Source organism: Astyanax mexicanus, chromosome 1, assembly GCF_023375975.1.
Source record: "Astyanax mexicanus isolate ESR-SI-001 chromosome 1, AstMex3_surface, whole genome shotgun sequence".
NCBI classification, from domain to species: Eukaryota; Metazoa; Chordata; class Actinopteri; order Characiformes; family Acestrorhamphidae; genus Astyanax; species Astyanax mexicanus.
Window position 1 is genome coordinate 47,420,105 of NC_064408.1, and position 25,639 is coordinate 47,445,743.

The 25,639-nt window shown below is 39.0% G+C and overlaps 1 protein-coding gene across 1 annotated transcript in view; it reads right to left on the reverse strand.

Moving 5' to 3' along the window:
* The window catches only part of mdn1 (midasin AAA ATPase 1), a 95,175-nt gene that overhangs the window by 16,143 nt on the left and 53,393 nt on the right, over positions 1-25,639 (reverse strand). The window contains exons 56-85 of the mRNA XM_049479329.1: positions 24,776-24,992; positions 23,596-23,839; positions 22,634-22,760; positions 21,740-21,904; positions 20,652-20,866; positions 18,839-19,226; positions 18,522-18,638; positions 17,635-18,294; positions 16,356-16,517; positions 15,482-15,767; positions 15,033-15,271; positions 13,582-13,677; positions 13,389-13,483; positions 13,007-13,131; positions 12,750-12,902; positions 11,133-11,242; positions 10,952-11,025; positions 10,663-10,846; positions 9,687-9,840; positions 8,863-9,009; positions 8,581-8,707; positions 6,883-6,988; positions 6,016-6,131; positions 5,485-5,892; positions 4,151-4,374; positions 3,176-3,307; positions 1,969-2,147; positions 1,708-1,869; positions 321-458; positions 97-235 (exon numbers count right to left, since the gene is read on the reverse strand). Of these exons, the coding sequence (XP_049335286.1) occupies positions 97-235; positions 321-458; positions 1,708-1,869; positions 1,969-2,147; positions 3,176-3,307; positions 4,151-4,374; positions 5,485-5,892; positions 6,016-6,131; positions 6,883-6,988; positions 8,581-8,707; positions 8,863-9,009; positions 9,687-9,840; positions 10,663-10,846; positions 10,952-11,025; positions 11,133-11,242; positions 12,750-12,902; positions 13,007-13,131; positions 13,389-13,483; positions 13,582-13,677; positions 15,033-15,271; positions 15,482-15,767; positions 16,356-16,517; positions 17,635-18,294; positions 18,522-18,638; positions 18,839-19,226; positions 20,652-20,866; positions 21,740-21,904; positions 22,634-22,760; positions 23,596-23,839; positions 24,776-24,992 (5,689 nt within the window). The remainder of the gene's footprint in view (positions 1-96; positions 236-320; positions 459-1,707; positions 1,870-1,968; positions 2,148-3,175; positions 3,308-4,150; positions 4,375-5,484; positions 5,893-6,015; positions 6,132-6,882; positions 6,989-8,580; positions 8,708-8,862; positions 9,010-9,686; positions 9,841-10,662; positions 10,847-10,951; positions 11,026-11,132; positions 11,243-12,749; positions 12,903-13,006; positions 13,132-13,388; positions 13,484-13,581; positions 13,678-15,032; positions 15,272-15,481; positions 15,768-16,355; positions 16,518-17,634; positions 18,295-18,521; positions 18,639-18,838; positions 19,227-20,651; positions 20,867-21,739; positions 21,905-22,633; positions 22,761-23,595; positions 23,840-24,775; positions 24,993-25,639) is intronic.

Here is a 25,639-nt window from a genome sequence, read left to right on the forward strand (position 1 = left end):
GTTTTTGACACACGAGGCATTGAATTTATTTATTTTTCGTTGTTTTAAGAAATCACTGAAATGACAGTAGAGGCTGTTAAACTCAGCATCACTGACCTTGTTCTCGAGGCTCGCCGTCATGCGTCTTCCCGTCGAAGTCTTCAGACATCTCAATTGCGTTGTCTTCTTCTTTAATGTCTCTATCGTCCGGTTCTTTCTCCTCTTTGTCTTCTCCTTCCCGAAACGTGTCCTCAACCTAAAAAAGCCAAACAGTCCTCTATAGGTACTTTCTATTTTTGGATTTCATTATATTTTAGTTTACTGCCAGGATCTGGAGTTACCTGATCTTCATTCTCAATCTTGTCGCTGACGTCTTTAACCCCCTCTCCCTCTCCAATGCCACCTCCCTCATAGTCGTGGAACTCTGTAGCTCCCTCTCCATCGCCTCCTCCCATCAGCTCCTGGGGCAAACAAAATCCCTATGTGTGCAAAAGAGAGAGAGAGAGAGAGAGAGAGAGAGAGAGAGAGAGAGAGAAAGAAAGAAGATATGACATATGGTGAGCAAACCATGGCAATTTGTGCTGTACAGTTAAACATGACCAAAATACTTCTAAATAATAATAAAAAATAGCTTAAAGGCTAAAAGGCCAATTAAAAAAAATCAGGTATAGAATATGTTTGTAGAAGAAACACTCAACGTGAAACAGGACTGGACGATACAGTAAAAATCTATATCATGATATATTTCTTAATTTCGGTTGATGTGATCCATTTCCGATATTGATATGAACAGCATAAAAGCCACCATCCTTGGTGCATATATCACATATCACATAATATCACATATTTAAATACATCTTTATATACACAGCACATTCTCTCTCTCTCTCTCTTTCCCTCTCTTCCTCTCTTTCCCCCTCTCTACCCCTTTTTCCCCCTCTCTACCCCTCTTTCCCCCTCTCTACCCCTCTTTCCCCCTCTCTACCCCTCTTTCCCCCTCTCTACCCCTGTCTCTACCTCTCTTTACCCCTCTCTTTACCCCTCTCTTCCTCTCTTTACCCCTCTCTTTACCCCTTTCTTACACTCTTTACCCCTTTACAATCAGACTCATTGTTTGTTTGTTCCAACAAGATCTAAAAGATGGCGTCTCTCATGGTGACAGTAGGAGAGAACCCTGGTTTCAAGCATTTTATAAGAGTTCAAGACCCCTTACCACATTCCAGTCCAAAAAAACAAAACATGATTATAATGAAGATTCATTGTTATTATGAAGTTAATAAAAGAGAGGCTATACAGAATGCATAGGCTCTTACTTTTTTCCCATCAACTGTACCAAAAACGTACTAAACCTTGGAGGTTTTTACAGAGGTGCGAACAGAACTGTGAATTTTCTGTACCGTTTCACCTCTGGCAGTATTAATCATATTTCGACATGCAGACAAAATGCAGCAGCAGTGAGAGATTCTCCTATTAAAAAGCTCTTTCTTTAGTTTTGTTGCACATCAACGAATTAAACAGGATTTATTACACTCTATAATCAAATGTAAAGTTGAGTTGGTGTTCTTTAAGTACTGAAGATATCCATATCCTCAATATGCGTATTGTTGATCCGACAAAATATAAATATATTCTCCAGCTGTAATGTGAAACGTACAGTTTTGCATATGTATCATATTAGGCTATTATTTATAATAGATTTTTAGTAATAAAGAGCAGTACTGGTGTTACCTTCTGGCCGAGGTCAGTGAAGAGGCTGGCGAGTACGGACAGCAGTTTGCCGGTGCTGCGGTGAGCGCCCATACACACTGCCACGTACCAGCGCACCAGCTCTGAGTACACACACAGCATGGGCTCCAAACGAACCAAACACCTGCAGGCCTCACTCAGATCCTGCAAATAAACACACACAGGCACACACTCCAACAATTTAGTTTTGTGTCGGCGACTGAACTGAACATAAATCGCCTCTTCAAACAGTGCAGAGCTTACCCCTAGTTGCTGTGGTGAACAGGCGTCTCTGTGAGATCGCAGTTGCTGCAGTAACTGTTCCGTCATTCCCACAACGTCAGGAAGAGAGAGAGACGACACGTCTGCAATCAGGTCTTCTTCAAGCAACTTGCTCAGATGACCTGGCTTCAACAGCTCCTCAGCGACCTCAGAATCTGAATCTGAAATCCACAAAGAAACAAACATTAACATTGATACTGTATTTTTCGCACTATAAGGCGCACTGGATTATAAGATGCATTATTACGCGACACTAGTAAGGAACAGGGGTGTTGCCATGTTTCCTCCTAATTCAGCAGGTCTTGCTGCTGGGGGGTGGTGGGGAAAACTGTTTATTTGGGTGAGTAAAGCGCTTCTGTTTATTTACAGTAAGCTTAGATTTACAGATTTCCACTAAGACTAGATGCAGCAGCATTAGCAGTAGAGGCTCACCGCTAGCCGCTGTTAGCTAAACGCTAGAAAAAGCCAGGGCGATATTAACTAGCAGTTTGTCCCACGTAGCTTGTTTTAACACAGTAAACATACAGACACCAGTCCGATATACTCGCCTCTGAGCGTCGAAAGAGCTAGAGCTTACCGTGGTTAGTGGCTAATGTTAATGATGCTCCAGCAGTGCTAGTAGGGGTTAGCAACAGGCTACATGCCAATATTTTTGCCTCTAAATGGTGAAAGAGCTAGCTTTTATCGTGGTAGCACCTAATGCTACTGCTACTCCAGCATCCGTGCTGAAGAACTAAACTGAAACTCCTGTATAACGTTGCACTTTAGCAGAGTGGCTTCACTGCTCCTTATAACCTGACTGGTAAAATTCATACACAAGGTGCACCAAATTATTATAAGGCGCACTGACGATTTTTGGAAAAATTAAAGGATTTTAAATGCACCTTATAATGCAAAAAAAATACTGTAACTCAATAAAACAATAATAGTAGCAACTACATGGACATGGACATATTCTGCATTTTCAAAACGCTTTATTTGATTAGCTTTGATTCTGAGGGATCAGTATCAATATATTTAATATATACCAACAATAAAGTACATCCTTTACAAAACTTAACAATAAAACATCAGAAAGGTTTCATAACTTTTCAGACAACCTAATTCAGACATCCTGCTGTATGTACAGTTAGGTAAATTCAAAAATGGTGTTAGTGTCTATGTGTGTGTGAGTGGTGGAGAGGCATACCTCTCCTGCTGTCTGCCTGCTGCTCTTCTTCTCTTTCTTTTCGTTTCACCAAGTTCTGTACTGCACACAGAACCGTGTTTATGGTGTTCTCCACACGCTCTGAGAACTCTGTCCAAAATGATGAAACCGGTCCTGAGAGAGAAAAGCAAAAAACAAGCAAACAAAATGAAAACAAAGCAGATTTCACACATATTAGTTACATTAGTTCCTTAAATATGACACCCAAAAAAAAACTTTCAATTTACACAGCAAATAATTTAATTTACAGCCATTAACTATTAATTAATTAACTAACTTGAGGAATTTAGTCAATCTGTTACTTTACCACCTTAACACGCCAGAATTTTTACAATTTTCTGCCTGATGTTAAACATCTAAATCTTGAAGATTTCTATTCAAACATTACATAAAAATATTTCATTTTTGATAATAAACGTTACTACAAGTTCTAACTGTAATTGTAATAGAAATGATAAAGTAAATGTGCAACTTTAAAAATACAATGAATAAAATCATAAAATTTGCTTATCCTTAAACTTTCCTAAAATCAATATTTTCCTAAATACAAATCAAACCTTTAGTTTCATTATGTTTGTCTAGCTTTTACGTCTATTTTCAAACACACAAAATTTGGGTTGATTCCTGTTACTGATCAGGAATTATTAAGTATAATAGAGAGAAAACAGGCAGCTTCCTGTAGGAGATTTCAAATCCCTCAAATTTTCAGAATGTAAATAAGTTATTTTACTGCAGAGAATATGGGTTTTGTATCACCTACACCTGTAGCCTGTATACTGGACAAGGCAATTTAAGGAGTTAAAGGAGTAATTAAGTAATAGCACAGTGTCAATGCATCTAACACTGAATGTAAACTAAAGCACCAACCAAGCAATTAAATTTGTGTTAATTAGGCCTCATTCCACTATTCAGTTGACTTAAGTCCATTAAATTTGGAATTTGAGTTTTTTTTCTCACGTTTTGCAGACTGTCCGAGTGATAGCTGCTGAGATTTCCACGCGGTGAACTCCGTCACACAGTTGTCCACCTCGCCTCTGACCGCGTGCAGACCTCGGGTCAGGGCTTGTTGACTGTTGAGAACTGGAACTCCCTCAGGGACGAAGAGCTGCTCCAAAGCCACCACCCGGTCCGCCAGAGACCCCAACCCGTACACACACGAACAGCACTGGTCCATGTGGCTCCTGGTTAAGAGAACGGAGGAAAAAGTGTTGTGGTGGAAACACTTTACAATAAGGGTGACCATTAACAGTACTTACGACAGTAATATATATAGTAAAATATTTGAGTAATGCCTCAAGTAATTATTAAATATATATATAATGTATCAGTTACTTCGTTATTTAAGAATACTAAATTATAATGCTTATGAAGGTGGTAAAAAATCAACTGAGACATCAGTTTAAAAATGTGTAAATGATTATTAATGCCTTAACTAGTGTTATTTAATATTTAATCTGTCATAAGTACTGTTAATTAATGTACCCTAAATGTAAAGTGTTACCACTGTGGATGCAGTATTAGGATGCATTATAATCATAATCCATGATGCTTAATAAACATTGCCATAATGTGCTGTACATTGTTATAAATGTGTACAGCCATGTTTAAAGTGCTTTATGAATGCATTATAATGTGTAATGAGTATGTTTATAGAGTCAAATAGACATAACAGTAATAGAAAGTGTGACCATAAATTCTATCAATTACAGCTCTGGAAAAAATAAGAGAGCTTAAAAATGATGAGTTTTTTTTTTGTTTTTTTTACCAAATTGAAAACCTCTGGAACGTTATCAAGAGGAAGATGGTTGATCACAAGCCATCAAACCAAGCTGAACTGCTTGGATTTTTACACCAGGAGTGGCATACAGTTATCCAAAAGCAGTGTGTAAGACTGGTGGAGGAGAACATGCCAAGATGCATTAAAACTGTGATTAAAAAACAGGATTATTCCACCAAATATTGATTTCTGAACTCTTAAAACTTTATGAATATCAACTTGTTTTCTTTGCGTTATTTGAGGTCTGAAAGGAGGTTTTTTTGGGAATTTGGGAGAAATGTTGTCCGTATTTTACAGAATAAAACAACAATGCTTATTTTACTCAAACATATACCTATAAATAGCTAAATTTACAGAAACTGATTCAGAAACTAAAGTGGTCTCTTAATTGTTCCAGAGCTGTATATAAAGTGAATAGTTTTTTTTTGTTTTTTGTAAGACTGTTTACTCTAAACTCTAAAATTGGAAGAAAAATTAAAATAAATAAATAAATAAAATCACACTACTGTCTCACCATGTGTGAATGGCTCTTTGTGAGGACTCCTCTTCTAAAGCATTAAGCTTCTCTTTCAGCTGGACACTCTCACTGTACAAAAGCTCCACCCGCTGCACTGCCTCGTTCCAGGTAGCCTCACCTCGCCTCATCAGACACGCCTGAGGCTGCAGGTGAGGGGCGAGGGGGGACGGGTGGCTCAGGGTGGCCTCACCCTGTCCGGCCTGGGAAAGTGCAGAAGAAGGACCCTCCGGGCAGCACTGGAGAACCCAGGAGAACTGCTGCAGGGCTGCGCTGCACTGCTGAGACAGAGCCTGAGCTCTTATTAACCAGCTACGGAGAGAGTCCTGAGGAGGAAGACCACCGCTCTCTTCCTTCTCGGAGCTGGTCATATTCGAGTGAACATCCTGCACGCTGTCGATCAGCTTCCTGCAGGTGGAAAAAAAGTTTTGAAAAGAGACAGAATAACATCATTTATTTAATATATATATATATTTATATTTTTTTTTTCTTAGGCTGAATATAAATATAAGGATTAAATAAAGCCTGTACCTGAGGTGCACCCAATGTTCCGTCAGTTTGGTGAGCCGACGTCTTTGTCTCAGCAGGAGTTTGAAGAGGTGAGAGGAGAAACCACGGCAGCGCTCCACGTTCCCCAAACCCAGCTCCTATAGAGCACACACACATTTATCAGAACACTGAACTATAAAACACAAATACTGGGTGCCATCAAAAGCTGGTGGATATCTTTTTTATGAAGCCAGGCAGCAAAACGTCTCATCAGATAGGAGCTAACTAATAGCGCTAGGAACAGCATGTTAAGTTTGTTCCCGTGTTATTTGTGCAAATAACACATCAGTATTATATGCTTTACCCAGTAATTCAGAGTTAAGGAACAAGTGGTTAGAATTTGTCTACAGAAAATCACCAGCGAAGTACAATTAAGCTAGGAAGGTGTGTGTTTAAAACGGTTCTGTTTACACTAGTCAAAAGTAAAAATCCACCCTGGGGTTTTGTTCCAACTGCCTGGGCGGCTCTGCTGTGGCTCAGCCAACAAAAAACCCGGGGTGGATTTTACTTTTTGGACCTGGACTACCCACCTCTGTGTGTTTACATAGGTTTACATAGGATCTCCAGTGGATTTAGTGTTTTGCAGAGACTCTAAGAATGGGTCACTGGCTGAACTGCACTTAGCGTGGTATTACACATGTTTTAAAGTAACGTATGACTTTGCAAAGACTGTTATTAGTGAAAAAAAACTTTCTTTTAAAATGTTTCTAACTGTTGTTCGTCTCACTGTCTTATAGTGCTGTTAGCCAATCAGAGGCGATATGTTTGCAGTTTGTATGTATAAATATTTATGAGCAAGAGCCGAAATCCTATCGGAAGGAAAATGATCAGAAGACTTAAAATGCAAACCTTTGCAGCTGAAAGCAGTGCAGCCTGCATGGCGTTACGTCTGGCCCAGGAGCGGTAAAAATACTTCTGACAGCCATCCCAGGCACTCGTCAACTCTGCAAAAAGTCTGGAGAGAGAAGAACAGGTATCATTTATGTAATATTGCAGTAAAAATGGTTCTCCTTTTATGTTATTGCTGTAAAAATAATATACACGTTTACAAGACTACACCCATATAATATTTCCCTAAGTTAATTTACAACCAAGGGTAGATAAACATCCTATGAGTTAACTAGCTAAAATAGCTAACTAGGTTTTACCCAGAGGTGTCAGGTAACAAAGTTCTTAAGTAGAAATTTTTAATACTTACTGGAGTAATTATTCTTTTAGACTACTTCTTACTTTTCACTCCATATATTAAAAGGAGCCTCATTACTCCTGTTTCATTTCAGCTTATTTTCATTATGGCTTTTCATCACTCAAAGATGAATCTCTTAATGCGGATAGAGTAAATCTGATTGTGGTTGGATGAGAAGTATAACCATATACCATTCTGACATCCTATTGGTTTATACACGGTTTATCCATCACACCTGCACACAGCACACACATACTTCAGTAAGAACATAGTAGAAGTATGTTGTCTAGAATGAAGATGATCTGTATCAGAGACTCGAGAGAACATAAGTGAAATGTCTAAGTTTCTTTAATATATTTGCATGGTACAAAAATACATTCATGTTCAATAGACATATATGCAGCTGAAACAGGAAGCCTAGTGCGATCCACATTTATTAACATTAATATTTTAATAGAACTTTATAGCTTTTAGAAAAATGTGTTTTGAGGAGGGGGGATAGTGCACTTTAAGACCCTGCGGTATGCCTTAAGCTTTTGCCCGTAATGGCATTTTTTCCTCTTACATTACTTTTAATTTTATTTACATTACTTATTAATTTAAAACCAGTACTCAGTATTTTTACGCCCTTTACTTAAGTAAAAAGCTTGAGTTGATACTTCCGCTTCTACAAAAGTATTTTAAACCCCAGTATCTATCCTTCTACCTGTAGAGTAATGAATCTGAATACTTCTAAATGCTTTACTTAGCCTGCTTCACATATGCTCTTCCCATCTCTTTCTCCAGTCACCAGTCATTAAAACAGACTGAACACAAAGCAGTGGAATACAGGGCTGTGTTAGCTGATAAATACATGTAATTACCTTGGGCTGGGTGTTATTATCTAAAATTAAGATCACGATAAACTGAACACTCTACTTTTTTATTAATTTGTTATATTATTGACAGTTTTATTTTTTTCTAAAGAGTTAGGTTAGATTAAATTTAAGAGTAGAAACTAAAATAAAAAGAATTAAAGAAATGGTTTCCACACATTTTTGACTAATTGCCCAGCCCTAAAATGAGCCAAGTATAACTGTATTGCAGTGGATGGTATAGAGTGGTGGTCAATTTCTCAACTAGATGAGCACAAAACAATTTGAGCAAGGCTCCTTGAAAAACACTGGCCAATATGAGAAACAGGCTTCAAAACACCATTCATCTAAGTCTAATATTTTATCTTCTTTTTTTCTTTTGTTCTTGTGTTTCATTCTGCTTTTATTTATGCAAAGCATCTTGAATGGCCATTGCATAGAACTCTTTTAGTGTGTACCAAATGAGTAGGAAAGTGCTTCTTTAGCTTTTAAGGAATGTGATCTTACGTGTTGGGAGACGGTTCCTTCGCTCTGACCGCTGACAGTGCCGTCTGCATCTCTATGGGCTGTAAACACAGCGGCTCCTCTGGATCTGCTGTACGAGCCCATGTGAGGCCTTTGCGGTATGACAGACCTGAAAAAGAATTAATCCACTTTGTTAAATTGTCAGTAGAGTCGCTTAAGGACTCGTGTGCTTGTTAATGTGTAAACACAGAAATCCACATCCCAGGAGAAACCTGATTTTGGAGGAGAAGCACACAAACAAATACAGAAGATTGCACTACTAACCGATCTGCGACAGCATCTTGAAAAGGTCAGCCAGTGCTCTCTGTTTCTGCAGCAGGATGTGTTTGACCTCAGCCTTCTGTCTCTCCTGCTCTGTGGAACGATCCACCGTCAGACTCTGCAGAGCCTGCACATTAGTGATGATCTCCGCTGGAAACAACACACACAGAAAAAACACAATTTTAATAAAAAATAAATAAATAAATATTATTTTTGCAATTTAAGCCCTTCAGGTCCAGTCAATTGGCGGAAATGGTACAATCCAGTGTACACGCAGTAAACTCCCAAGAACTTTAAATAAAACAAATTAATTAAGAACTGAAAAAAGTAATTTTAGTATTGTACAAAAAATAATTTGTATATTGTAAAAAGTATACTTAAAAAAACACTTTTAAAAAAAATAGAGGGGTGATTTTTAGCAAAAAATTAATTGGTTAAGAGCTTAAGAGCTTAGATTTGGAAACAGATTTTGGACCAATTTAAAAAGCTTTTGTATGTTGTAAAGCAGTACTGGAACAGATCATGCTACTAAACTCTCTAATGCAGGATTTACACACTTACACACATGAACACAGATAATTCTGTAACTATTAAAAGTATCAATCTTTGCTTTAGAGAAATTACAGACGAACAGGTAGCTGTACAGGAAGAGTCACTGCTAAGAAAAAAAATAATAAAAAACAGCTTGTCTGGATCATACAGCACGGTTACAGGACAACCGAAATAATAAGTGTGTTCTAAAGGTAGTGTATTTATATATACCTTAAGTCCACATATTATGTACATATTACAGATTATCACTAATGTCAGAAGTACTGCTTCTTTACCTGTAAACTGGTCGAGGTCCTCGGACAGTTCTGGGAGGGGAGCTGTCTTCACCAGCTGTACACACATCTTCCTCATCTTCTTTGTGAGGATTGGCAGGCGGGCCTGCAGTGATGAAGGCTCCACAGCATCCATTACCTCGTCCTGAGTGTCAATCTGACAGAACAAACAGAACAATTTAAGAAACAAAAATAATGTAAAGTCTTTCAAGACTCCCTATAGACTGATCAGAAAGTAAATAATAAAAAGCATCTATACAAATTATTGACATTTGGTGATAACCGACTATATAAGAAAAATACACTCTATAGACAAAAGTATTGCGACATCTTTTTATTGTTTCTTCCAAAATCAAGGGTATTATAAAGAGAGATTATTCTGCTTTTTTAAATCTGGAAGTAATAAGTTTCTGTGGGCGACGTCTAAGAAAAATATTTTACATTTTCACTCAGTAATAAAACTCTTGCATCTGGACTGCAATTGGAAAACAGGAGGACCAGTGATTTTTTTTTTTTTTTTTGGCTTTCTTGGTCATCATGTTCAGTAGCTCCTCCATTTCCACTCGCTGTTGTGTTTACATGGATCTCTGTGGAAACGCATGCTCAAAGTGAGAGGACGTCCGACAAAAACACATTCATGGTCGTTCTGGACAGGAATAAAATCACAGAGGACCCCCCCATAAAAGAGAAAATTACCCCAGGACCCCCTGAGAAACTAATCCCATCCGGATAGGGCTTAACTGTCTCTTCTGTCCGTGGCGTGATGCCAAAAGGTTTATGTTCATCTCTCCCAGTGAGTCCTATTCTACTGGCAATACTTCTCATCAGATATTACCCTAACTGTATGTATGGGTCCAACTTAAAGTATCTGAATGCATTAATTACAAGGGGTGTCCACACATTTTTGGAAATACAGTGCATAAGACGTATTCTCTGAAAAGTTCTATTAAATAAGTAAATAAGAAGCAGAATTCCACACCTGAAGGTCTCTACCCCGTCCTGGCAGGCTGCTGTTGAGTGCCTGGTGGAGTCGGTGGAGTGGCGTCTCCTCTGGCTGGGTGTCCACGCTGTCCATCCCTGCACTGCTCCCCTGCTCGATCAGGCAGGGAGCACACGGCTCAGACAGTGCTGCCTCAAACTTCTTCACGAATTTAAACAGGGTCCTGCGCACAGGAATTACGACGAGAACACATAGAGGCAGTCAAATCGTATCTAGTAGCACCTGAGTGCACTGTGTGGACTAAATCTAAGCAGCATCTTGTGCTCACCTGTGTGTTTTCTCCACTGACTGTTTGATTGACCAGAAACTGACATCATTCCACTTGGAGATCTTGACAAAATCCTGCAAGGAAAAAACACACTTAGATAGATAAAAAAAAGCTTAAGTGTTCAAATGAAAGGGATTCTGACCATTCTGTCTGAATGGGTTTCACGTTTTTGAATACTTGCCTTGAGTTCTTTCTCAATGGGTGTTCTTAGTTGACTGACTCGAGACTGGACACTGTCGGAAAACTGTGAATAGTACTTGTGCAGGTTCCACAGCAAACTGCAGAGTAAAGCTAAAAGAGAAAAGAAAAAATCACTAGTTACTGCTAGACTGCATTTTACTGCTCAAAATCACCAGCAACTCGTTTACAAGTTTGCCATAGTCCCAGGAATTCACAGACCTGGTGCAGTAAGTGTTTACTGCTCTATATTAATTTCATGCAATAGCAATGCAAGTATCAGACAAAACACATTTTAAGGTTAAAATATTTAGACTTGTACAGGAATAGCTTGGCAAAAGTAGATGTAGACTGTAGATGCAGTCTGGTTGGCATTTTTAGATAAAGCTGATCTCCGTATGTCTTGAGATTTGGGGGATTTAGTGCCCTCTCTAGTGAGAATGGGTAATTGCACAGAACATGCAGAAGAATCATTTTAAACTGGGCGTGTGTGATGCGGTCTTCTTTCAGAGCAGATAAATTCGATTCCAGGTTATGTTCAGTCAGAGAGAGAGATGATGCGCAGTCAGAAACTTAATTCCTTTGTTTCTTTGTTTTTACTATGAGTGAATCAACTACTGAGCTCTGAGTTTCCCATTTTGAAGTCTCCATTGCTCCACCAGCCACTCGCGTTCAGTAAAACTGAGCAGGATCCTCTTTCAGAGGCTGTACGTGTGACGTAAGTAAATAAAAATGCGTGATGTGGCCAGAAGAACCCCCGTGAAAAGCGACCCGACACCCCAGTTTTTAGAATGAATATATTAGTCTTAGAAGGGATGGTTGTTCCAGCACACTGGTAACATTAAATACAGTATTTTATCCCTTCTGGACTGCCACATTAAGCTTGGAAGATTCTATGTTAATCCTGCTAACTAGCGCTATTCCAACTGGACAATGCTCGTCCGCATACTGATGCCACCTCAAGACCTTGCCTTAAAGATGCAGATGCTATGCAACGGCCAGACACATTTCCAGATAAGTTGGATGATTTTCAACATGCTTTTAACACTCAACCCCTACTGTAAAATCTGCAGGAACTGTGTAACATATTTAAACTACACAGACTTGATTATTGGAAGACATATAGGAATATAAAGGAACTTCTATATATCGTCGCTGTCCAATGAAAAACAAGTATCTCCATTTTTGTTTATTTTTTAGTTTACTACATAATTTGAACAGACAAACTATCCCTGACACTGTGTTAAAATGTCTTTATAAACGGACCAATAGAAAACTTCAAAATGGCCTAAAATGAACTCTTTTTACATTGACTTTCAATAAAAGTTTAGAAGGTTAGAATGTTTCTCCTGAAAAGTTGCTGTTTTGGACATTTGGACTTGTTTTTCATTGGACAGCCATGATATAGGAATCTCTTTGTGCTGAGATGCCTGCCATGCTGCGATACATATTCTGTAAATGCTACTTCTATAACTGTATTTGTTGATAATCACATCATATAGCATGCTAATAGTGTTTTATACTTACAACTGTAAACTTTATAGGCTAGGTATTTCAGCTTATATCCAGTGTACACTAACTGTGTTTAAATAACAGAGGGCAACGAGAGTCAAACTCTTACCTTGTCCTTCTTGTTTAGGAGCCAGCAAGACATGGCAGTGGAAGGCCAGCAGCATTGCTAGACGAGTGTGAAACTCTCCCACAGTAGATCCCTCCATAAAGCCCTGCAGAGTGGACGAGACTGAGGAAAGAGGCAGCTCGTCCAGAGCTCCATCTGCTGGACAAAACAAGAAAAATTCACAAAAAAAGGCTTTAGTAAGTTACTAAGCACTTCATTCAGTTAAGTGGAAACACACGGTTGCTTTCATGGCATTTTACCAGACTTAGAATCCGTCCTCTTCTCCTGCAGATATCTCTCAATCAGCTGGTAGATGGAGAACCAGTGCTTGTTGGAGTTCTCTGAGTGACGCTTTTGAGCGTTATCCAGACTACTTGACCAGCAGCTGAAAAAGCACAGCAGGTTCCATCAGTTACACTACAAAAATAATAGTAATCGAATGATTTTTTTTTAATCAAGACCGAATCTCTATCCATTTATCCCTTTAAAATGGCAAGTCTACAGAAAAAAAGCCTTTAGCATATTATTAAAGTTAATCTAATTTTGGGCCATTTTATTGGTTCATTTAGTCAAAATTTAGACAAAAATGAGACAAAATAGTAGCAAATGTTTGCTGTGATCCTAAACAAATTTCTCATTTACTTGAGCTCCAGTTTCCTCCACTGGATGATGAGTTGAGTGATGGACTCCAACTCGTTCCTCAGAGACACAGAGCGACTGGCATTGTTCTCCCAGTCCTAAGAACAAGTGACAAAAGAGAAATAAAAAAAATAAAAAACAGGGAAAATAGAAAGAGAAGAATTTTTGTAAACGGGTCACATGCCTGCATGCTTACCTGTGCTTTGCTGAGCAGGATCTCCAGACCGTTAAGGAACTTGGCCAGAGGGCTGGACAGGCTAAAGGCCAAGACTCTCTCCATCACCACAGTGATCTGGGTATATATATATACACACATAATATATACACTTAGCACACGGACTGAATTACACCTTACTTGTCGGTTCTAACAATGTAATAATAATAATTAGAATGCAGTGCACAGATAATCCACCCAGGTGCAGAAAACATTTAATTACGTATGTAGTTTTGTAATTAGTTAATATTATTCATTATACACACACACAGTCAAAAATTACAACACCCCTATTTTTTTTTGTTGTCCAGAAGCAGGGCTAAAAATACCCAGACAAGCTGCTGTTTAAAATTTTCTCTTCTCCTCATTGCTGAAACTGAGGCTTAGCCCACTGTTAAGCTGAGCTAAAGTTGTTGTTGTTATGTGGGTCAGCCAGACCAGACTCTTACTGTACCAGTTTTCTCCCATTTCCAAGAGTCTTTTGAAAATGTTTGAAAGAGTGCTCACTGCTCTCTGGCTTAATCTGTAAATTCTCTAAAGAAAAGGCTTCTACTTTTAATAGTTACAGAATTCTGTGTTTCTGTATCTTTTTCTAATTATTATGAAGAAAGTGTGAGCCCAGTAACATGATCTGGTCCAGCACTGCTTTATTACGGACAAAGGCTTTATAAATCGACATTATTAAAATCAAAGCTCAGTTTTTTCATTGCTACTTACTAAATTATAATATACATTTTTAAGTATACTAATACAGCTCTGGAAAAAAATAAGAGACCACTTTAAAATGATGAGTTTCTTTGATTTTACCAAATTGAAAACCTCTGGAATATAATCACGATGAAAATGGATGATCACAAGCCATCAAACCAAACTGAACTGCTTACATTTTTGCACCAGGAGTGACATAAAGTTATCCAAAAGCAGTGTGTAAGACTGGTGGAGGAGAACATGCCAAGATACATGAAAACTGTGATTAAAAACCATGGTTATTGAAGAAAATATTGATTTTTGAACTTTCTTTGCATTATTTGAGGTCTGAAAGCTCTGCATCTGTTTTGTTTTTTCAGCCGTTTCTCATTTTCTGCAAATAATTCTCTAAATTACAATATTTTATTTTAAATCTGGAAGAAATGTTGTGTGTAGGTTATATAATAAAATAACTATGTTAATTTTACTCAAACATATACCTATAAAGAGCAAAATCTGAGAAATTGATTCAGAAACTAAAGTGGTCTTAAATTTTCCAGAGCTGTATATATTTTTACAATACATATTTGTTTCATATTTTTTTTGTTCATAAATGTGCTTAAATGGTAGAAAAAATAAAAATAAAGGGAAACAAAAAGGGTTGTTTGACAACTTTTGACCGGTGGTGTATATATATCAAATATGAAGCCCTAGGACTACGAGACATAAGAATAAGCATCTCCCACCTGAACCAGAGCCGGGTGTTCTGGCCAATCATCCAGACGCTGCCTGACGGCTCGGCTCAGCTGCTCGAGGGCAGGCAGGCACAGCCGGGCCTGGCTCATGTTGGGCTCTCTGTAGAAATCATAAGGGCCATCACTCTGCAGGATCAGAGCGGCCGGACCCCCAGAGCCCCTTACGGTGTTCTGCAGGAGAGAACTCAGCAACAGCTGAGAGCCTGTCATTTGAGAGTCCATTTCACAGTCTGAGAGCGAGAGAGAGAGAGAGAGAGAGAGAGAGAGAGACACAGAGAGAGGATATGGAGGTACAGGAGAGATAAAATAAGAAGTTTACTTCTTTATAAAAGTTTATTAACATCCATAATACTGAACAGTAGATTTAACCACCAAATTTCATTAAGTTTTAATTGGAAAACTGAAAAATGCATATTTAAACCTGTAAAAAAGGCGCTTACCCATAAGATGATAAAACCGTGCTATCAAGGGTGCAGTAATTTGATAAGAAGCGACCAGAGCGCTCAGGTGGTCTTTGCTCTGATTGGTCAGTTGGCTGGGCTGGTACCACAGGGATCGGGCGTACGACAGGCACAGTCTCTTGTGCACTTGCACAATGGTGTTTTGGCAGGACGTCAAACGGAAGCCACTGTTTTCACGAGAGTCCGTCTCTTCAACTTCGTCTTCATCATCCTCAATTATGATTGGCTGCTCCAGACTAGGTTCAGCAGTGATGTCAGCGAAATCCTGAGATAAAAAAAAAAGATACTTGATGAATAAAATGACATTGACCCAAAAACTAATGTAAAGCAAAATGCAAATTAGTTTTTTAGGGTGTTCTGGGGTAAATTTCTCTTTTATGTGAAGTCCCCCGATAAATTAATAAATTAATAAAATAGCTATTTGTTCACTGCCACGCACCGTAATTAAACTATGGGCAAGTGTTTCCTTGGAGATCCGTGGAAATGGAAGAGCTACTGAACACAATTTCACGTGACTAACAAAGCCTAAAAACTCATTGGTCCTCCTGTTTTTTCAATTGCAGTCCGGATGCAAGAGTTTTATTACTGAGTAGAAGTGTGATATATTTTTCACAGACGTTCCCTGAGAAACTAAGCTCGTCCGGATAGGGCTACAGGCTGCCTTTCTTCTAAACCACAGGTATAGAACTCCACACTGCTGGTGTGGTAAGAGGTTATATAACTGACCTACGCTCAACCAGAAAATACACTAATGGCTGAGATCTCAGTAGATTATATTAGTTTGTTGTGTATAGCTAGAAAAAAAGAGCAATCAAGATCCAGACCAGAGAAAGAGCAAGATGTGCCGGCTGACCTTGTGGTAGGTGGGGAAGGATCGTCTGAACTCGCGCTCTTCCTGCTGGTCCTCAGTGAGGCCTCCTCCATGCAGACGTGAGCGGCTGCGGTACAGACTGGCTTCCCTCTGCTCCTTCTCTCTAGCTCTCCTCTCCTGCTCATCCCACTCATTCACTAGAGCCTGAAAATTCATAAAGACACCAATACATTCACACATAAGAACACATCTAACCAAACAAGAAAAAAAGAGAGACATATCCTCACATACCTCATACACACTGATTTGACCTCATTAAAACAACCACTCAGAGCCAGGAGGACTGTCTGAAGGTGTGTCAATCTCAATTACAGAGTGAATATAGTAGCATCGTAAAAGCAGCAGATAAACAGCAGTTCTGTGACCCAGTCATAGTGCTGTAAACCAGCTAATTAAATCACAGCTCAGTGATTTGCAAAAAGATTTATTAACCTTAACCCATACAAGTCCAGACCCACTTCTGAACATTTATATCAAATTCAAAATGTAATCAGATAAATTCAACAAGCAGCCCTTTCATGTTTTTTTCTTACCGTGGGAAGATGACTGTAAATATTTCATGGTTAAAATCTGGATGTAATGTAAATGACGCAACAACAATTTCATAATTTTCTAGAAAAACATGCATTAAAATGGTCAAATGGATGAAAAAGCTGGAACAGGACTGTAGAAGCAAAAAATACACTTCTAAAATGAGCTATCACTCCTATATTCTGTAAATAAGGTCAGATAAATAAATTCACATACTGTGCATTGATGCTTTTAGGATGTTCAGTATGTGTCACTTAGAAACTTCATGAATTAAAATGATGTACAGAGTTTTGTACAGAAATTTACACAGACTTTAAAGGGTCTGTCAAACATACATCACCATGAGCTCTTTTCGGTTAAAATATGCAAAAAATGCAATCTATTTAGAGCAATACAATAGTAAATTTTAGCATAATTTTCGTAACGTTCCCAAGTGCTTGAGCTGTCAAATAGAACAAATTAAACCGTCCACATTTTTATGATTAATACAAACTGACAATTCTGAGTCAGCACTCTTTTTTTACCCTGAGTTATCTAACAAAGCAAATCTGCCTAATATAATTTATTTAACTCAAATTTTGGACACATGGGGTGCACCATTATTATCAACACATATTTGATCACAGAATTAGATAAATGAAATTCCTGTTTTTTTTTTACACACCTAAAGAACGAATAAACACTAATTTGATATTTCTTCACACAGCCCTGTGTTTTTTAACCCGCGTACCTGACACACGTGTCTGAACAGCGTGCAAGCCTCAGTCCCCAGCTGCCCGGCAGTCAGGGCGTGGCTCTGCAGGCGCAGCAGTGCACTAAGCAGCAGGACGGCGGATTCAGGAACCACTCTGGGCGCCTCGGCAGCCGGCAGCAGCTTCCCCAGCCCCCGCAGCACGTCTGCGCAGGCTCGAGAGCACAGGAAGTCTGCGCTGGCCAGGTCAGAGCTCAGTGGTCCACAGGGGAAGGGCAGCAGGGTGGAGAGGAGGCGGGGCAGACCCGGCAGCGCGGTCAGCGAGGAAGAGACCTGCGAGGCCAGGAGACGCATGCCGTGCTGCAGCTGCAGGATGGCTGCGCGCAGAGGCACCACCACATCCGGGTACAGCGGGTACTCCTCAGCCAGCCGCTGAGCGAAGCGCTGCTGAGAGGCCTGCCACACGGCCTCTTCCTTCAGCAGACCCTGGATGCCCGGTCTGGATTTAGGCCCGGGGCCCTGTAGAGCTTTCAGCAGGTGGGACAGCAGATCTCCCACAGCTGCTGGCTGCCCAATGCTGCACAGGTAGTGCTGGAGCTCCTGATAGAGACGGCCATACTGTGGGTCTGCGGGGCGACAGGCCTGCTTACGGCCGAGCTCACAAATCTGCTCTTTCACCTGCTGCATCCGGATCCACAGGTACCTAAAAACATTCAAAATACGTAATGAATTATTTAATGACATGATTAAATTTTTCTCACAATTACAATACAAAAGGCCTTTCAGTACAAATTAGATAATATTTTCCTTCAACACTGATCAGAAGTGTGCGTGTGTAGTTTAGAGACGTCAGAGGCGTCAGCACTGCAATTTAAAAATAAAAATATTTAAAAAACATTTTTGGTTTTAGTGTTAAAGACCTGAAGGTACCTGATTCGAGGATGCTGGAAGGCATCAGTGGTGCTGCTTTCTTCAAGCTCCGCCCCTGTCAGCAGTTGAGAGGAAAGACTCCTCCCCCTCCACTCGTCCTGGAGCAGGGCAAGCTGAGAAAAAAAAAATGTATGTTAACTAATATGAAAGCATAAATGTTAAAAAACATTAAAAAAAAAAAAAAAAACAGCTCAGTCCACATCATCACGTTTACTATTTACTAGTTGTGTTCCAGCTTCTGGTCAATAGAGACTGGCAAGCGGCAGTAAAACTAATTTAGATATTAAATACCTGCTATATAAGTATGTCTCACCTCTTCTTGTGCGTAGCTGAGTTTGTAAGCCCTCTTCACTGCAGGGTCAAAAATGGTCTGAGGAGCCCAAACCTGAATCTGCAGCAGACCCATGTTCACCCAGAAGACGCCGGACCGGGCCAGCTGAACCGAGTCCTGCACGCGGTTATGAGAGAACTGGGTCAGGCAGGTCACCAGCGTTTCCAGAAAGCCTTCTGGGAGAAGGTTTTCAGGTAAGCCCTCTCTGAGGGCCACCTGTATCTCCTGGGCTGCTCTGACGGGGTCCTGACCATCGATGAGACTCTCACAGGACTCGGTGTAGCTCTCCTGTAAGCCTGGAGACAGCAGGTCAGAGAGAGAGTGCAACTGTCGGCACAACACCAACCCCTGCAGCCTGCAGTCTGTTAACCTGAAGAATACAAAAAAAGAACACAGAGGTCGTTTTAATCATTTTTTGAGATAACATCATTCCATCACCAGTTTAATCTGATTGTATATTTAGAGTATGCATGCAGCTTTCAGACGTATGGAGTAACAATTTTTTAGGAAACATTTTTGCCATAGAAACGAATGCAAAATTTATGCACCCATCTTATGTCTCAATAACACAAATTCCCTAGTAAAACCCAACCAACTGCATGGGGTACCACATCAACCACCACCTAACACTGCCACAACAACCACCTAAACTATTCTAAAGTGACAACTTGGCACCCGTCTAGCATCTAGCTGGAGGTGGAAACCACTTAAACTGTGCAAGCATTCTATGTTCTATTAGAAAAGGCACTTTTCTAGTTAATTTATTGTAGAAAACATGGTAAAAATTAAAGAAAAAGGAAATTTTGTGTTTGTAAGATTATTTCTTTGTTGTAACAAAGCTTTTTGGCAACAAGTCTTATACCGTTAAAAAACACTTAATTCCTCTTTTAATGTTGCCACATTTTTAAAGAAAAGGCTAGTCACGCTGAGAATTTTTTTGTGGACGATATATTGTCCCACAAATATTGCAATACACAAAAGTTTTTGTCAATTTTAAGATTATTAAAGGCCACTGATATAATGATAACAGGATAACATAAAAAAGCAATTATTCACTTTCTAAAGACAACAAAATTTCGAACTAATCATTTATTATAATTAGAGTGGGAATTATTTTTTCTTCACCTACTGCAGTCCACACTTTCGTTATGGAGTAACAGGTTTTATAGCATGAATGGCTTCAAAAATACTGTTTACTGTTACATATGAGAACACGCATACAAAAAAACACAATTTTTACAATTACTATTGAGATCATGTTCACTTATTGCACAATAAACCGATATTGCAAATATTGTGACAGGCCTAGTAAAGATGATGCATTTGTGGAATAAACAGCAGAGTTGGGTTGCGCTCATTAAAAATTTGCCAAATCCTCTCTGCCAATGCTAAACAGCTTATTGACAGGCTTTTGCTGTAATATCTATTGCCAAGAAGCATCGATACAACAAAAAAATACTTTTTGTGCTATGTTTTTTATAACAAATTGTCAAATTGTCAAATTTAAAAAGAAAGAAAAATAAAAAAAGACACTGACTTCTATTAATACTGCGTACTACATGTACTAAGTACAGTTTTTCTTCCTTTAAAGTAATATATTTTTTTATTATTATTTCTCATTTTTCCAATCACTCCCTGTTGACTCCCAGCTGATGGCAAGCTGCATTACCGGGATTCGAACCATGGTACAAATTAAACAATAGCAACCACTCAGAAATTGATGCCTATGCAAAAAGTGATGAAATACTAACTGTTCATGACCACTCTCTTATGGTGTGTGAAATAATACTCCTACCTGAAATCAGCGAGTTCAGGCATGGCCATGTTGTCCCACAGCACAGCACTGAGGTCCTGCAGCTGCCCCACTCTCTCTCTCCACTCGCCCAGTGTTACACGCGATGACGACAGGAAGGAAGAGCCCGACGGGTCCCAACGACCGCCCACCTCACTGCCACTCAAAACTCCCAGAACACACCGGGACCACACAGCTCGACTCAGCATGCCTGGACCCTGTGAGACAAATAAACATGCTGACCCCTCTAAAATCACACAGATACCTTAAACAGGGATGAAGTGAACTTGCATTTTTAGATATGATGGGGTCTGATTTCATTCATGCTTTTAATATCGTCACAGTCATGTGACTTTCTTTATTATTATTATTTATTATTATTAATATTATTATTATTTTTCTTATTATATTTAACCAGGCAGCTCTTTACACTGACCCCGACATTTACAATTGATGTATGTTTATGCATACATACATACATACATACATACATATTCAGCTCTGGAAAAAAATTAAGAGACCACTTCAGTTTCTGAATCAGTTTCTCTGATTTTGCTATTTATAGGAATGTGTTTGAGTAAAACAAACATTGTTGTTTTATTCTATAAACTACGGCCCACATTTCTACCAAATTCCAAATAAAAATTGTCATTTAGAGCATTTTTTTGCAGAAAATGGGAAATGGCTGAAATAACAAAACAAATGCAGAGCTTTCAAACCTCAAATAATGCAAAGAAAACAAGTTCATATTCATACATTTTTAAGAGTTCAGAAATCAATATTTGGTGGAATAACTGTTTTTTAAAACTACAGATTCCATGTATCTTGGCATGTTCTCCTCCACCAGTCTTATACACTGCTTTTGGATAACTTTATGCCACTCCTGGTGCAAAAATTCAAGCAGTTCAGCTTGGTTGGATGGCTTGTAATCATCCATCTTCCTCATTTTAAGTGGTCTCTTGTTTTTTCCAGAGCTGTATATACTTAAACATATCAAAAAAGTTTAATAACGTGATTTACTGCAGTGTTTGAATTATAAAATACTTTTGCTGGACATCAACTTGTTTTATGTTAGGATATTATTTCTTTACCGTATCTGAGGGCCCCAGCAGTGACCTGGAGCTTTTCTGTTCCTCTGGACTCAGCGGGCTCCACTTCAGCCAGCGCTCCGGGTCAGACGTCACACTGCTATTCCACAGCGATGTCAGAGTCTCAGACAGCAGCTCACACCACACTAGCTGCAGCTCCTCTACAGGCTGAGACAGGAATTGAAGCAAGGTTAGTAGACAGCCTAAAAATATGCCTATATGCCCTATAGGAAATAATTACTGTATATACAATTATTTTACAAAAAAAAAAAGTCTATGCTGGGACTTTTTTAATAGACAACAATAGACAGCCTCTGAATCCATAATGTTGTAAAATTCTCTTGATTGTAGATGCTGTTACTGATGTTCCAGGAGTTACCAGTTTATGACCTAAAGCATACTTGTTTAAAACGGATGATTTTGAAATCTGCAGTTATTTAAAATGGCAACCCTAAGACCTTTCTAAGATCTGCACTGAGCTCCTTGAACTTGTCCATTGTAATGTGTTGGGTGACGTAATGACAGCAGTCAAGAAACACCTTTTGTGCAGCTGTAAAAAGATCGACATAATCTACATATCATAATCACTCTCATCAGGAAGTTGAGAGCCCTTGGCATCGGAAAGTAAAAACATGCTTAACTTTTCAGCGCCACTGAATTAAACCTGCACTGATAAACGTGTAACAATTATATATATATTTTTTTATTATACTGTATGGTCAGAAATCTAGGATCTAGGAATCTGGGTTTCAAGGCCTGTATGAAATGCATTAAACCTACAACGTACACACAAAAAGTCCTGTGTACTGTATAGAAGCATTTGTAATACACATGCTAATAGTAAACAAATAAAAACATAAAAATAGAAATAATTAGAGTGAGGTATAGATGTCAGACCCGTTCTGTGCCCAGAAGGAAAAACAGCGGCTGCAGCTGGCGGATGTTCATGGGCGTAGACTGCATGCAGAAGCGCAGGTGATTGGAAAGGGAGCGACAAAGACCAGCTTCCGCTTCCTTATTCCCTCTGCAAAACAAACAGAGAGTAAAGACAGGTCAGGACATTAATCTACACAGTTTCTCTCCTGGAAACAGTTTATTTTGATGAGTAAAGCACTTTCATCCATTTACAGTAAACTTAGATATATAGATTTCCACTAAGGCTGGAGCATTAGCATTAGCAGATAACCGCTAGCTGTTAGCAGCTAATGCTGCCGGACACCGCTACACTAGGGAACCTTGAGTGTTCAGGTAAGCCATTGGGATTTTAGCTAGTGGTTCGTCCCACCTAGCTTGTTTTAACACGGTAAACGTGCAGGCTACACTCCGATATACTCACCTCTGAACAGCAAAAGGGCTGGAGCAGTGGTTAGCGGCTAATGCTAATGCTGCTCCAGCAGTGCTAACCAGGGTTATCAGCAGGCTACAGGCCTATAATACTCAAATAATGTTAATGGTAGACAACTGAAACTCCTGTATAACGCTGTACTTCAGCGGAGTGGTTTTACTGCTCCTTATAACCTAACTGGTAAAATTCATACATACCAGAATATATATATATAAGGCACACTGATGATTTTTGAGAAAATTAAAGATTTTTATGCGCCTATGTGTGGAAAATACGGTAATCTTCTCAACCTGCACCCTCATCCTGTCCATTTCACTATGTCTGTCTCACTGTCTGTCTCACTGTCTGTCTCACTGTCTGTCTCACTGTCTGTCTCACTGTCTGTCTCACTTAATACAGATGCTAGTAAAAGATTGGTGGTCATCATGAAACAAGCAACAGAAAACATGATCTGCAAAATCATGGCCATTGTCCTTTTTTTAACAGGCTTTATTTAAGAGATCTTTTGGAATACCTTTGGGTTACAGACAGGTGCAGTAGGTCTGCGGTCACTTTCATCTGGTTAAGAATGGCCAGTTCTTCCAGCACAGGCCAGAGCTGAGCTCTGCGGCCCAGCTGCAGTAGCACTTCACGACCTGGAGAAGCACCTTCACCCAGCCCGTCCTCATCCATGTTCTCAGAAAGAGAATCCAGCAGACCACAGGAAGCCATGTGACTCTGCTGCTGCTCCACACAGGTGACCAGTCTCTCCAGCACACCTGAAAAGTGTAGGAACAAGTCAATGTAGCAACATTAAATCTGCCTGTATTCTCACAAAAATAAAGTCTTATTTAATGTTTTTATTATTATTCCTACATTAATACTGAAATGAATACTGAAGTCATCCAGACTATGAAGGAACACATAAGGAATCATGTAGTAACTTAAACGCGTTAAACGAACCAAAATACTCTGTAAAGCTTTTAGGTAAGTAAGAGCTTATCTGAGGGGTGCTGTTAGCTTGAGGTTTCTGAGGCTGGTAACTCTGAAGAACTTATTCTGTGCAACAGAGAAAACGTTTGGTCTTCCTTTCCTGGGGCGGTCCTGATGAGAGCCAGTTTCATCAAAATGTTTCAGATGGTCTTTGAGACTGCACTTGAAGATACTTGCAAACTTCTTGAAATGTTTCTGACTGACTGACCTTCATTTCTTAAAGTATTTTTTTTCTTTACTTAGTTGAGTAGTTATCATATTACTTATTAACATTACTTAAATAGAGCAATTATTTGAATGCTCTCAAACACATTAAGAGGACAAGAAATTCAAGTAATGAACTCTTGATGAGTTCAGCATAGCTATTAACTGAAAGCCATTGCGGATTACTCTACCTCATAAAGCTGACTGAAAAAATGTAAAGATGTATAAAGTTGTCATCTAATCAAGATATGCCTACTTTGAAAAGTTTAAAATCTAAAACATATTCTGTTTTTACTAAATAATTCCATATGTTTTTCTTCACTGTTTGAATGACTTTACAATTAATCTACTATGCAGATTTTTTTTTTTATTAATTAAAAAACACTTTTTTTAAACACACAATTTAATGCATGTTCAAACCTTTGTGTGGTACTGTACTTAACGTAAAAAATAATCTTAAATTTTTCTTCACAGATTACAGTTTATAAGGTTATTACACATTATTAAATATAGCTCACCAGTGCTCTGAGGGTCCAGCAGAAGATTGGCCTGTAGAACCAAACCCCATCCCTCCAGCAGAGCTTCTTTAGAGTCTATCCCCATGGCAGCACCCCGAAGACGAGTCACCTCACGTTTCCAAACGGACGGTGTGCTGCCGTCCAGCCGCACGTCTCTGATATCTAACGCTCTGCTGAGGAAGCGGAGGCGATCAGCACATTCGGCCACTGACTGCAGCTGTAGCAGGAAACAAACAAAAATGTGTTTATTAGGTTTAGTATCTATTAACTTACACATCACAAAATTTTTCACATAGAATTACAGTCAAGTTATAGCTACTTTTTTTGATGGCTACTTATTTTCAAAATAGGGGTGTGACAAAGATACTGGGTTCACAAGAAAAAAACAAGATTTTAACAATTTCAAAGTGATAAGATTGAAATTCACAAAATTCAACCCAGTCATTTTTTTTATATTTTGTAAGTAATTATCTTGTAATAGAGGTCAGTACATGCTTACTCTGATTATGAATTATGTATGATTAGCTGATATTACCATAAACCCAACAAAATTTAGAACTATTACTAACCTATGACTGAATTTCAACCGGTAATGGCTGCAGCTCTGCGTGTTCTATGGGCAAATGTAAATAAGCATCGCAAAATACGAACAGCAGCAGCAGTGATTTGTCTGCTGATGTGTCCAAATATTCCTGCCTTTACGATTTAAACTGCAGAGCAACGCTGAGACCCAGACATAAATAATGCTTTGACAAAGCGTAGACTCTGCAGTAGAAATCATTGTCTAGACATCAGTATTAAACTACATTTCTTTTATAATAGAGAAGATGTTTCTTAGCACGGAATAACATGTCAGAAAAAAAG